Genomic DNA, 12322 nt, shown 5'->3' with positions numbered 1-12322 from the left:
CCCCACCCCAAGACTTTTTGCATAATGATTAGTACAGTGGTCCCTCGGTTAACGAACTCAATCCGTTCCAGCAGGTTGTTCGTTAACCGAAACCATTGTTTCAATGGGTTTTTGGGTAATTGGTTCCAGCTCACTGAAAATTGCCTACATTCAACAAAAATGGTAGAAAATTTCACTTACTTTGAGGTGTGTATGTAGAAGGCTCCTGGATGATGATGATGATGGGAATTACAATGGGGGTGGAGGAGAAGGAAGAAGAGAAGGCATTGGGGTGGAAGAGAAGTCACCCCATGGTGCCATTTCACCCATAAAATTTTAGCTCTTGGTGTATTTCAAGATTATTTTCTTTAAATCAACACTGCACTGCATTATATATTGTCAATATGTAAAATGTATTTCAAAATGACCAATAATTTACTTGGAAACACAGAAAAAAAGCATTTAGTTGAAGAGAGTCTCAAGCAAGATGTTACCTCCAGTGAAAACAGAGACTAACTCCTGTTTGCTGTGTTAAGAGGCTGGATGCCGCCCATTAAACTAGTCACTTTACTTTCAATTATGTTCAATAATTGTTAAAATGACAAAAAAATTGAATATTAAACTTTTAAAATTATTGAATAGTATAAACTTCTTGATATTTACTAAAATAGTAAGGAATTTAAGCCCTAGAACCGATTAATGTACTGGCGGACTGATACTAAAGCTGGTTGCCCGGCCAGTGCAAGCGAAAACATGTTGAGGTCGGTTAGTAAGAAATTCGTTAACCGAATTGAAGATTCTTATGGAAGGCAGTTCGTTAACCGAGGGATCACTGTACAATAATTATGAAATATACACAATACAATATACTTCACTGGCTAAAGCTCTGGTTAGGCTATAACCTCCATATTTGACACCTAGGAAATTAAAGTGATAATCAGTCTTTTGCCAATACAGGGCATTAGTTTTATTAGATCATTAACAATAAGCTTTGTAGGAAAATTCCAATTATTTTATTTGTATGTACTCTAAAATTACTTTTAATTCGAGGATAAATTTACAGGTTTGTAGTATTCATGTATCTTGACAAAATTAAATTTTCATTCCTCTGTACAGAGGTTCACCATAAGTGCCCCTATACACTGCTTTGTACATGGTGGATGGAACAAGCTTAAGTGTGTCCTCGTGGTACTCCGAGTAAAGCCAACCCAGACCAGCATAGGGAATCATTAGGGTCTTGGGCTCTCCATACAGAAATGGGAATGATGATGGGCACATCGATGGGGTGGTTTTTATCTGTAAAAAACAAAAACAATGTCAAGAATTAAATTAAGCCAAAATATTTCATGTATGGTTTTCTAACTTAGTTTAATAAATTGAGCTCCTTACTATTACAGTAGTTTTGACAAGCACAGTACTGCATTACATTAGCCTATTCAAACTGGCAAGGGATTTGGAAGATCTACAGAATATTATCTTACCTCCCTGATGAAGACAAATTTTGCCCCCTTAAGATAATAAACAAAAAGGTTCCTTCTAGTCTGTATGAAGAGTGCAACTTCACCCATTGGTAAAAGGGACAGACTGCTATGCACAGCTTCAAAAACTTCCAGTTTCTGGAAGGGAGAATAAATTTGTATACTAAAGGCTTATAATAAAGCAACTTTCATATTCTCCTCTGATAAAACAAATATAATCGGACATGTTATTAACGCTTTCAACACTGCCTCTTGTGATGTACAAAACATCCAAAAATGTTCAATTTCCTTTTTATGTCGTGTAAACCACTGCTACGACTTTTAAACATACAATGCTTACCCATCTATCACTAGCTGAACATATTTTCCTTTTCCTTAATAATGTTCTACACAAGATTTTCTAAATCCTGTTCTCAGTAGTAGCATTGCTAAATTCTAAAACAATTAAAATGCAGTTGTACCCTATATAATTCTCAATATAGATTCTAAGTGACTAAAGTAAAATCTAAATTTGTGACCTGCATCTCCAAAAGAGTAAAGAAAAACTACTCGACCTACCTGGTATACTTCTATTTCAAGGTTGTCAACAGTGATACCCAAGACCATTATTGATGAATTACAGAGTCGGTTGGGTCGACTTGTGACTACAACAACTGCCAGGGACTCCTTTACCAACACATCCACATCAGATGCACCAGGAACCTCTAAAGTCCTCACCTGAAAATTACAGTATACAGTACATTACTGTACTTTTATTACTCGCCAGCCTTTAAATTCTCCTACATAACCTTCATGATGAGCCATCCCCAATAGACAGGGAGCAATACTTGTCAACAATCGGTCATGTTACCAGCCCATTTTTTATAAGCCATATTTTATTTTATTTATACTGATAATTGTTTTTACAGCACTACAAGAAAATTATAAAGAAAGGCATTTTGAATAAAGAAACAATTCGGTTATCAAGACGGCTATCAACAGCGCTGTACTTTCCGATATGGCAGTACCAATATCCATCACTGAAGCCTAACTACATTGACAATTTCTTGTCCGAATTTTATGAATTCCAATAACGATATAAAAATGTCGACCATTAACAAAGAAAAATTAAATAGAAACTGGCCAAACTTACCAGCTGCATTTCATCTATATAATCGTTATGCTTGAACAACTTTAAGTAACCCGGCTCAGAGTCACTTTCTTCCTCAGCCACGAACAAGCAGGTGATATAACCCAAATTCACCCATGCTCCCTGTTAGAAAAACTTATCAATTACATTTTTCCTTCCTATTATCAGTATTAATCTAAAAAAACTGTCAAGTCAATAAAATTTGTCTGCAGTTTCAAATGTCTAAGAATTGATCGGGGGAAAAACCCAGGTTAATAGCTATTAATACAAGTCAATAAAAATGATAGGGAGTGGCAAAAACATTACTGCAGTTTATGTAAAATAAGAAATGCAGTGTCAGTAACAATCCTACCTTCACAGCCCTTTGTGTACCCAGGTAGTTCATAAGTCGGAACCCAGTTGACGCAAACCCACACATTACTGTTGAGCTGGCTTTGTAGTCCAGGACTGCTAGACATAATCTATTGTCATTCAATCTGAAACTCTGGAGACAAATACCTATTAATCTTCTTCCAACCCAAAATACATTATGAACATATATGAAGCATTATGAATCCAACTACAGTACTGTATAGGCTAAAGATACACACATATACAGTAGGTCGAGGACAGGAGCAAGTATACTTGGGTATGTTTATTAATCAAATCACTTTAAGTGGTCTAGCACCACTATAAAATTTGTTTCTCTACCTCTTGATCCACTATACACAAAAAAGGGGAACATTAAATATGTAAATATACCAGTAGCTACGAGCCAATCGGTGGTGAAGAGGAAAAAAAGAATAGACTACTGTATGTTGAAACCAATTCACAATATTACAAAAACAATGTATTGTACAATACTGTATCATAAATGATGGTCAGCGAGTTAGGGAGATGCTTGTTCAGACCAATCTGCTATAGAGGGGTATAATGCACTGGCATACCAATGTAAATATAAAATTTTCACAATGTACAACACATGGTAATTCGGTGTACTGTACTGTACACTTCCTATGTAGATAGGATGATGATAGTTGTTAAGACAAAAAAAAAATTTTCCCTCACCACCAAATCTCTACACTGGTTGATCCCAAATGCAGTTTCAAGTCCCACTTCACCTGCCAGGGAGTGGATATGACCATAGTTATTTTGGATGCCAGTTTCAGTGGGAATCTGAAATGGATTAAAACTAGATTAAGTTTCAAAATGCAATTTTAAAACCTTTGTTTGGTACAAATACAGTAGCAGCTGAATATAAGAAACTTATGGAGTAAAATTTTATACAGTACCAGAGTATAGTCTGCAGTTTGTTGTACACCTGATGGGGATGCAGACATTTGCTGCCCACCACAGGTTGCCAGAAGACCACTGCCGAGACCAGCTACAGCCACTGGCTCTGCCACACTCACTGCTGGGTCTGTAAATATGGCACCCCATTAGAAATTTACTACTGTACTACAGGTCATCTCATAAATGTAGCACTTTTGTTCAAAAGTAACAGCTTCACCACTCTAGTTTTCAGACAAAATAGTTTAAGTTCTGTGTGACCAAGGAGATTCAATATATGAATATATTAGTAATTAGAACCCTGAGTTTAAGTAGTGTCAGGCAGAGAAATTAATTCCCGGATTGTTCCCTGGTTCACTGCTATCTATCACAGGATTATAAAGGCTATCTATGATTACACCACAAACCATAACCTTTTTCCCAGGCTGCCATTCTTTATGTATTTATGTTCTGTAAAATAAAATTTTTATTTCATTATACAACCAATGCTTTAATTTTTCACATTACTTTTGATCTAAAAGTAATGTGAACATCCATTTTCCCTTTAAATTAATCCAGGCACTGACTAACAATCAAATGAATATTCTACTTCATCCATTATCTAAAGCTATTTATCAACACCATAAATCAAAATCAAGAAAGTTTCATACAGTCCAAGATATGAATACTGTACTTACAAAGCTTAGGGAAGCCTGGAGTAATGCTGTATGTATGAACTAAATTCAAGGTGCGGTCAAGTCCAACCAGTGTGTCATAAGCTTTTTCTTCCAGGTAGTTGCTTTTTAACCTGCGAGAGAATATATTTTAATGGTGGTTATATACAATCTACAGTAAGTATATTGAAATTCTGTTCAACAGCATTTTAATTTGTTGACTAACCTAAGTCTTGTAATACCTGTACCCAGTACTTCCTTGTTATCAGTGGTAATCTTATCCTAGAAGCAATTAATTTTTGCATTTTAAAAATTGTCCAAAACTTACATCACAGCCAGAATTTTGTACATGGATTCCAAGGAGCTCTCTTCGTAATACCATATTTCCGCACCCTTATCTGAAATGGTTTTAAGGTGTGTATATTGCAGCAATTTTTATACACCCATGACTGAGGTTTCTCCTACATGTCATAACAGTAATACAGTACAATAAAAGTAAATATTTTTACAACTTTTCATTAATACAGTACTGTACAGTGAACCCTCACTTTACGCGGTTAATTCAACCCACGGCGGCCCGCGTAAAGTGAACAACATAACATATGGGATTAATTGAAAGAGACCAGGCCAACCCCCAAACTCCACTTTTTCAGACACAATACCTACGTTGTAAAAATAACTTCTTAATTTTATGATGGTATGCACACACGATTAATAATTAAGAGAAATATCAATAATATTAGGTTTTTTTAACACTTGCATTAGTAGAAAAGATGGCTAGGCACACGGGGATGGGGAGTTGGTTCCGAGGCAGAGGGCAGATTATTGGCCCTCACCTGTATCACTTGTATCAATTGTATCACTATCCACCACAGAGGCTTGCAGGGCCTCTTTGTCAAACCCCTCAAAGTCCATATCCTCACTATCATTATCACTGACTTGGGCCGGCTGTGGTGGGTGGCGGGTGAAGAACTCTGTAATGTTTTGATGACTGGGCGACATTGTGCGCACCCTGCTCGCGCCGCTCTCCGCGTAAAAGGGTACACACCGCGGAAAGCGAGCATTCCGGTTTTGGCAGGGTACCGCGTAAACGTGGAAACGCGGAAAGTGGGACTGCGTAAAGCGAGGGTTGACTGTATATGAAAATTCTAGTCAAGGTAAATACTACAGATTATATAAAAATTAGATATTTTTAAGTTATGGAGCAAGAGCATTACAAGAGAAATTTTTTTGTTCAAAGTACAGTACTGTACGTAAAATATGCATTGGCTAGCTTTATTGGCTATCCATGGTCAATTTGCCTTACTGTTTACTACTGTTGTATACTTGTGTTGTCTAGGTACAGTTACCTCCACTCCCACCACTTGCTAATCCTCTCCCTGATGTGCAAATCCCAAACTCTGAAGAGTTAATTTAAAGCATTTGCTTTTGAGCGGGAGTGAGGGGAGAGTGTGTCAGGGTTGGTGTCCTTATGTGGGAGGAAATGGGGTACTGGGGTGATGAGGAAAAGTATACATCAGTTGGGAGAGATTGCAAAGCAGAATAAAGTCAAATATATCAACAGGATTTCCTCAGCCGAGTTAAATTGTCTCATACTTGACAGATGAAAATACTCATAGTAATAGGAGGAGGAGGAGGAGGAGGAGGGGAGGATTTCATGTTCCAAATAAAGTATTCCTTTACAAAAAAGGGGACACTTATAAGCAAATGGATTATGGGCATGTTAGAATCAACATCTTGAAGCCGCAAAGTCTTGTTTAATCCTTTTACTACAAGATGGAGCTTCCTCAGCCGAGTAAAATTGCATTTGAAGTTTTTCCAAATTCAAACCTGCATAACCTTATTTTTTGAGATACAGCATTCATTTTTAATGCACTTTGAAGTGAAAGGACTGTACTTGCAGATGGTAGGTAGTGCATTATGAATTAATGCACTGGGTTGTTGCAATATTGGCTCGAAGCAAAACTCCCACCTGCTTATGGCTTTTATTTTATCGATATCAAGAGTGCAGATCCCGCCACAAAAGAGAACTGAGGGAGAAGGATATTCTGCCTCATTGGCCGGAGGGGCCGTGACGTAGATAGCAGACGCTCGCTGTCATTGGCCGAGATGGGGAGGAGGCTGCAGGCCGCCCGCTCCTCTCAGTCACTGATGGGACGAGAGCACCTGATGACGCAAAAGCCAAGCTCATAATTTTTGGTGCCACAAATCTATGATCTACCCAATTTTCAAGGGGCTTTCAACCTTATTTACAATGTAGTAAGGAGATCTTTACCATCGTATCGAACTAGGCTGAAAATAGTGCTTTCCAACAAAAAATGATTTCGCCCTGGGTGGTCTGAATGAACCTTACGATGCGGGACGCCTCATATTTACAATACTGTACCTGTATCGTACATTTAATTAATTTAACAGTCAAATTCTTAAAATAGATTAAAACAAATTAAATATAAATGTAAATTTTTTGGTACTGTATTTACCTTCACAACATTGATGGAGGAGAGCAGTGAGGATGATGTGGAGGGAAAGGTGGTTGTTGCAAGAAAGAGGGTGGCAAATCCTATAGCGTGTCCCACTGATGTTATACTCTCCCCTCACTAATCTATCAAGCACGTCAACATTATTTTTAACTTCATTACCGGTACATTCCTTGCCCCTTTTTACCTTGTCACCTTTATCAAGAACACTCAATGAATGCTTAGGGGCCATAGATATGGGCAAAATCAATGTTATTACAGTAGAAATAAGAGTATGTAGTACAGTACAGTACATCTCTACACTACAACTCGCAGCGTGGAGAACAGTGGCAGGAGATGGGATTCTGTGCGGAGGAATAAGGATGCCACTAATCCTCGGCTACATAAATCTAAATGTTGTGTTAGTGAAATGGTATAGAGTGAAAATCATGGATAGATGGAATCATAAGTTGGCGAGGGTCTACTGTAGTATTATACCTGCTAAGATGAGTCTGGTATCTTGGGCCACCTCTAGGGATATCACCAAGTAGTCCTCCATGATGCTAAGGTAGGTGCCATTAATGAACTGTCCAAGGTCATTAATATTATGTCCATTGATTAGGTTGTTCTCCAAAGTCAGTGACTGGAAGTAGCAGACATCCTCGAACGTAACTTCCCCGTAAATAACGTTCGGTCTGTCAATCCTCACCTACAAACAAGGTTAAAGCTATAAACATGGTAGCTGGAAGGAAAACTCGAGCCACACAAAAAAGACTTCCTTAAGAGTGCCATTAAATTACCTTCCTCTAGCAAAATTAACTGGTATATTACACTTAACCTAGGGAAAACAATCTTGGTCCAGTTTGTGGAAGTAATTGCCTTGTGTGGGTTAAATATGTGAATGTTTGGACAGAAGTACAGGGTAAGCAGTAATACTCATTTCCAGATTTCACGACCTAGTGTTCTCCCTAGTACATACATTCTAGAGTTCCATAACCATAATATCCTGGCCCTGGCTGGGGGATTAATATTTTGTGTTATTGCAAACTTGTGGATATTCCAAAACTTTTAAAAGTTACCAGTTCAAGAGTATTTCAAACGTTAGATCTTCGCGACAGTCTCCGTAGTAATTACACCTCAACGAGCCTTTCCATATAGTGTACAGTACATTTAAAAAAAAATATGGCTGATCAATCGAGGCCATTTTCATAAATAAATGGACTTCTATCTGATTATACTGTACCAGTAACAAACCTAATCACTGACAGACTTGACCTTGTGAAGGTTGCTACATATAGTATATATACAGTCGACCCTTGTTAATTCGGACTAATAGGGGAGGGGGGTGTCCGTTTTAGCCGATTGTCCGAATTAACCGATTTAGGGGTTAATATTGCATTATATTTCAAAGTCATTGTTTTCGTCACGATTTTATCCCACTGTAATACGTACGTCATTTCAGCAAAAATATTACATTTCCGTGAATGCATTATATCGAGCACAATATGAATAGAATACCATTGTAATATAACAGTATTTTGACCAAAAACTATTAAAAAAAAACGAGTAACTTCTCTTGAACATCGGAAGGTTAGGTAAAATCTATTGTTTTCGTCATGTATTTTATCCTATTTTACATTAAAATACATCACGTTTCAGCAAAACAACTATTTATTTCCGAGAATATATTCATTCGGGAACAGTTAAGGTAAAATATACATGTGATGTAACAGTTTTTTTAACTGAAAACGATTCGAAAGACACGTGTACCGTCTAGCTGATGCTCAACAGCTGGTGGTGCATCATGCGTCGTTGTAAACAATAGGAGGTTGAAGTAGATTACCTGGTATTATATTAAGTGTGAAATATCAAAAAGGTTTTTATTACCGGTATTTTTTGTAGATCAATGAGAACTGTGATACCGTATATATGATATGATAAGTTAGCCTGCGCTAAGAACTACAACATAGACTACTGAAAGCACGTTGTAAGGTAATTTAGCCAATTGTAAGTTGGTGAGCTTCATTTGCTGAAGGAACTGCACAACTTTTCATTACTAATTGGTACATATTTTACATTTCCTTTGTTTACTGGCAGTAAATGGTAAATATTTTTCATGTCTGAAGCTAAAAGTTGCATCCCCTCCCCCCCCCTCCCCCAACACTTGTGGTGGAGAGGTTACATTTAACCAAAAAGATGCTGGTGTTTTATCCCAGCAGTGGGTGGACCAGCATTTTAGCTTAAGGTCCGCGTAGGTAATATTCCTACAAGTAATAATAAAAAAAGTTCGTTCAGATTTTGTCCGAATTATCCGAAATCCGGATTAAAGGGGTCCGAATTAACGAGGGTCGACTGTACTATATAAATAGAAATTTGGTCATCTATTGTGCCACTGGTAACCAGTACATGGGAAAAGAAAAAAATTACACATTCAGTGGTCAAACTAATATAGCTAGTCTTAACTGCATTAGAGGTGTATACAATAATTAAAAAAAGAAAAAAAGAAAAAAATGGTAGTTCAAATACCCATTTCTGGAGGGATTCTTTTTACTTTTTGAAACTACTATACAAAATCAAATTGGAAAAGTGTAATCTTACCGTGTAGTTACTCAGCCTATCGAGGTCCAGGTCATTAAACTTGTTGTCTAGCACAATCAATGTGCGTGTTTCTAATACAACACCAGGAACACCAGGATTTATAACCAGAATGCCATGCATTTCTTGGTTGTCTGACTTGAGAAGAATGGTGTCTCGGTTTATTGTAATGCCATCAACAGTACCATACACTCTGTAACAGGAGGAGTTACAAATGATTATTATCAACTACATACTTGAAGATGATTAGGACTACATTGAGCAAATTTTAACATTTCCCATCCACTTAAGGTAACCAATTAATAAATAATCCTGAAAACTCACCAAGAAATAACCAATTCCTACTGACAAGTCACAAATGGAACTTACTGAAAATCTAGGCCTGTATATACAAGCCCTCTGAAGGTTGTCACTCCAGGGATTGTGTGAACACTCGCATCGTTTATTCTGACGGCAAGTCGCCCAAGTTCAGACACATCCACACCCTGTAGAGAAGTAAAAATCTTGTTGATACAGCGACAATAAATAACCTTACCTTTCTCAAACCTGTCAGTAAATAAATACTGTATCTTATTAATCTGTTACCCTGTACTAAATTCATTATATGATATTACAGTACATTCAACTTTAGCAGGCACATTTTATTGAATATTCATACACATACCTGAATTGTGCCTTCATCCACCACTACTAAATCTCCCTGGATAATCAAGTTGTGCATGAAGGTCTTTCTACTTGTGATTGTAGCAGTCTTGCCATACTGAACAAAATCAGTACCGATTTTTAGTCCATTCAAAGTTCCATCCAGAAGTATGTTGCCTGAAAAAAAATCATAACATGAAACCAGTGATAATGTTCATGCTATTATTTCAGTACTACAAATTGCTAACCTCCTTACCTTTTGAGTCTACTTTAACTATGTTCAATCTTCCTTTTATTTCTTGATCTCCATCTTTTAGCAAGATATTTAGAAGATCCATCTGCAAAATGAAGGAATGAATGAATACATGCCTGAAAATATAGTACAAGTACTGTATAGACAATACAGTATAACCAGAAATATTGTTTTTCTCAAATTTAATGAAGTTTTATTAAAACGGCACTAACACCCAATACTGCACACACGTGTGGACACTCACAACACCAGCATCATCATTTGGGTTGGTGACCGTGTCTGTGACAAGGAAATCAGTGATCAAGGTGTCTATTGTAAACTCTCCATGTACTATCTGCTCCCTGCATTCTTTCTTCAGTACTTGATCCCATACAGTATTTAAGTTATGTCCATTAATCTTACCCTGAAATATATGAAACTCTGGTAAATTCCATGCTAGCTCGTCTCACTAAATTTGTCAGCATTTTCATAAATTGGAACAGTTTGGATAAAGTACAAGAAAGTTCACTAAATATCCATACCGTCACATCTAGCACCAGAGAAACATTGGCACCATGATTCATGGAATCAAAGGAGGCCACAGCAGCAATTTCATTTGGTACATCACTTAACCAGAACACATCTTCAAGAGTGGCCACATCTTCACCATTCAAAGTGCCAGTAATGGTGACATTTTTGCCAAAGTCGACATCACCTGTAATGCATCATTGTATTATATGCTTATACGGTATATAATATACAGCAGGGGTTCTCAACCAGGGGGGAATTTCCCCTCTCAGGTTTTCAGGGGGGGGGGAAACTGATACTAATATGGAAAAAATAAAGGATTTTCAGTATTATATGCATATTATTTGGAATGCACTTTTTGAGGCAGACAATCTTGGAAAGGAGGGGGAATGACATTCTGACATATGGTGAAAGGGGAGCATAGGGGCAAACAAGGTTGAGAACCACTGATATACAGTATACAATGACAAATTCAGGAAAATTAAGATCCACAGATATTAATTTATTCAACTCGTTAAAACAATCTTCTTTATAATTATAACCAAGACCAAATTGTAGGAAAAAATATCCTCACCCCCAATTGTCCAGCGTTTTAAATTGAGTTTAGTTCCAGGTGTGCCAACCCTATTGCAAAGGTCACCAACATCAATAGGGAATGGGTCATCCTCAGGGTAGTTCCTCACCACCACATATTGTGCCACTGGGAATGGTCCAGCAAAATGCACATTGGATGTGAACATTTTCTTGCCAGTTACCTGATAACAACAGTAGGTTTTAATCTATAAATTCATATCAATATGCAGGTCATTTACCCAAGAGTAGGTCTTACCGTAATCACAAGCTCATTCGAGTTACTAGAACCCTTTAAATGCTTCCATACCTTTTGCATAATACGATTTGATGTCATGGCTTCTTCATTCAAATTCCATCCTTGTATTGTACCACTCAACATTACTTCTTTTTTTGATATCAATTTCTCTACAAAAAAAGAAAAAGTAAAATAAATAAAATGCTTCTTGTTATACAAATATTGAAAATACTTCTGTGCACATAAAAATATTAAAAAGGAGTTGAAGTTCAGAAATCCACTCACCAAATGACACCTGCTGTAATGTAGTTGCTTCATCAATTTTTGCTGTGCTCCTAATAAGGTGCTCCAGGTTGGCTCCTTGAATCAGATTCCCAGTAAACGTTACTTGCGAGGCTTCCATGTTCCTCATTACATTGACTCCTGTTAGGGTCTGGCCACCAGTCTTCATCAACCAACCTGACTTGTAATCCTCAGCAGACACTCCATCAAAGCTGCCTATTAAAGCAAGTCAAATAATGTACAGTACATTACACATAATAGAAAAAACCTT

At 37.2% G+C, this 12322-nt stretch overlaps 1 protein-coding gene across 1 annotated transcript; it reads right to left on the bottom strand.

Annotated features, from left to right (window-relative positions):
* Window positions 1-939: 939 nt before the first annotated feature.
* Window positions 940-12289, bottom strand: LOC121878774. The gene is made up of 19 exons (XM_042385186.1): window positions 12055-12289; window positions 11842-11939; window positions 11536-11716; window positions 10976-11148; window positions 10699-10857; window positions 10458-10539; window positions 10224-10378; window positions 9929-10044; window positions 9563-9752; window positions 7463-7673; window positions 4837-4906; window positions 4533-4642; window positions 3858-3985; window positions 3634-3741; window positions 2939-3070; window positions 2590-2709; window positions 2016-2174; window positions 1461-1595; window positions 940-1275 (listed from the first exon to the last, which is right to left on the bottom strand). Exons 1-19 carry the CDS (start codon window positions 12218-12220, stop codon window positions 1072-1074), a joined length of 2697 nt encoding a protein of 898 aa, XP_042241120.1. The 5' UTR covers window positions 12221-12289; the 3' UTR covers window positions 940-1071.
* Window positions 12290-12322: the final 33 nt, after the last annotated feature.

Source organism: Homarus americanus, unplaced genomic scaffold, assembly GCF_018991925.1.
Source record: "Homarus americanus isolate GMGI-L3 unplaced genomic scaffold, GMGI_Hamer_2.0 scaffold2558, whole genome shotgun sequence".
NCBI classification, from domain to species: Eukaryota; Metazoa; Arthropoda; class Malacostraca; order Decapoda; family Nephropidae; genus Homarus; species Homarus americanus.
Note: the sequence above shows the minus strand (reverse complement) of the source record. Positions and strands in the feature narration are given on the sequence as shown.

Excerpts from the sequence above, each read along its gene's own strand:
- LOC121878774 (XM_042385186.1), bottom strand. The coding sequence starts at position 12,220 with ATGAAGACTGGTGGCCAGACCCTAACAGGAGTCAATGTAATGAGGAAC. Across the intron at positions 11,149-11,535 it reads AAAACGCTGGACAATTGGGG|GTGATGTCGACTTTGGCAAA; the intron begins GTGAGGATATTT and ends GATGCATTACAG. Across the intron at positions 9,753-9,928 it reads TATACAGGCCTAGATTTTCA|AGTGTATGGTACTGTTGATG; the intron begins GTAAGTTCCATT and ends CTCCTGTTACAG.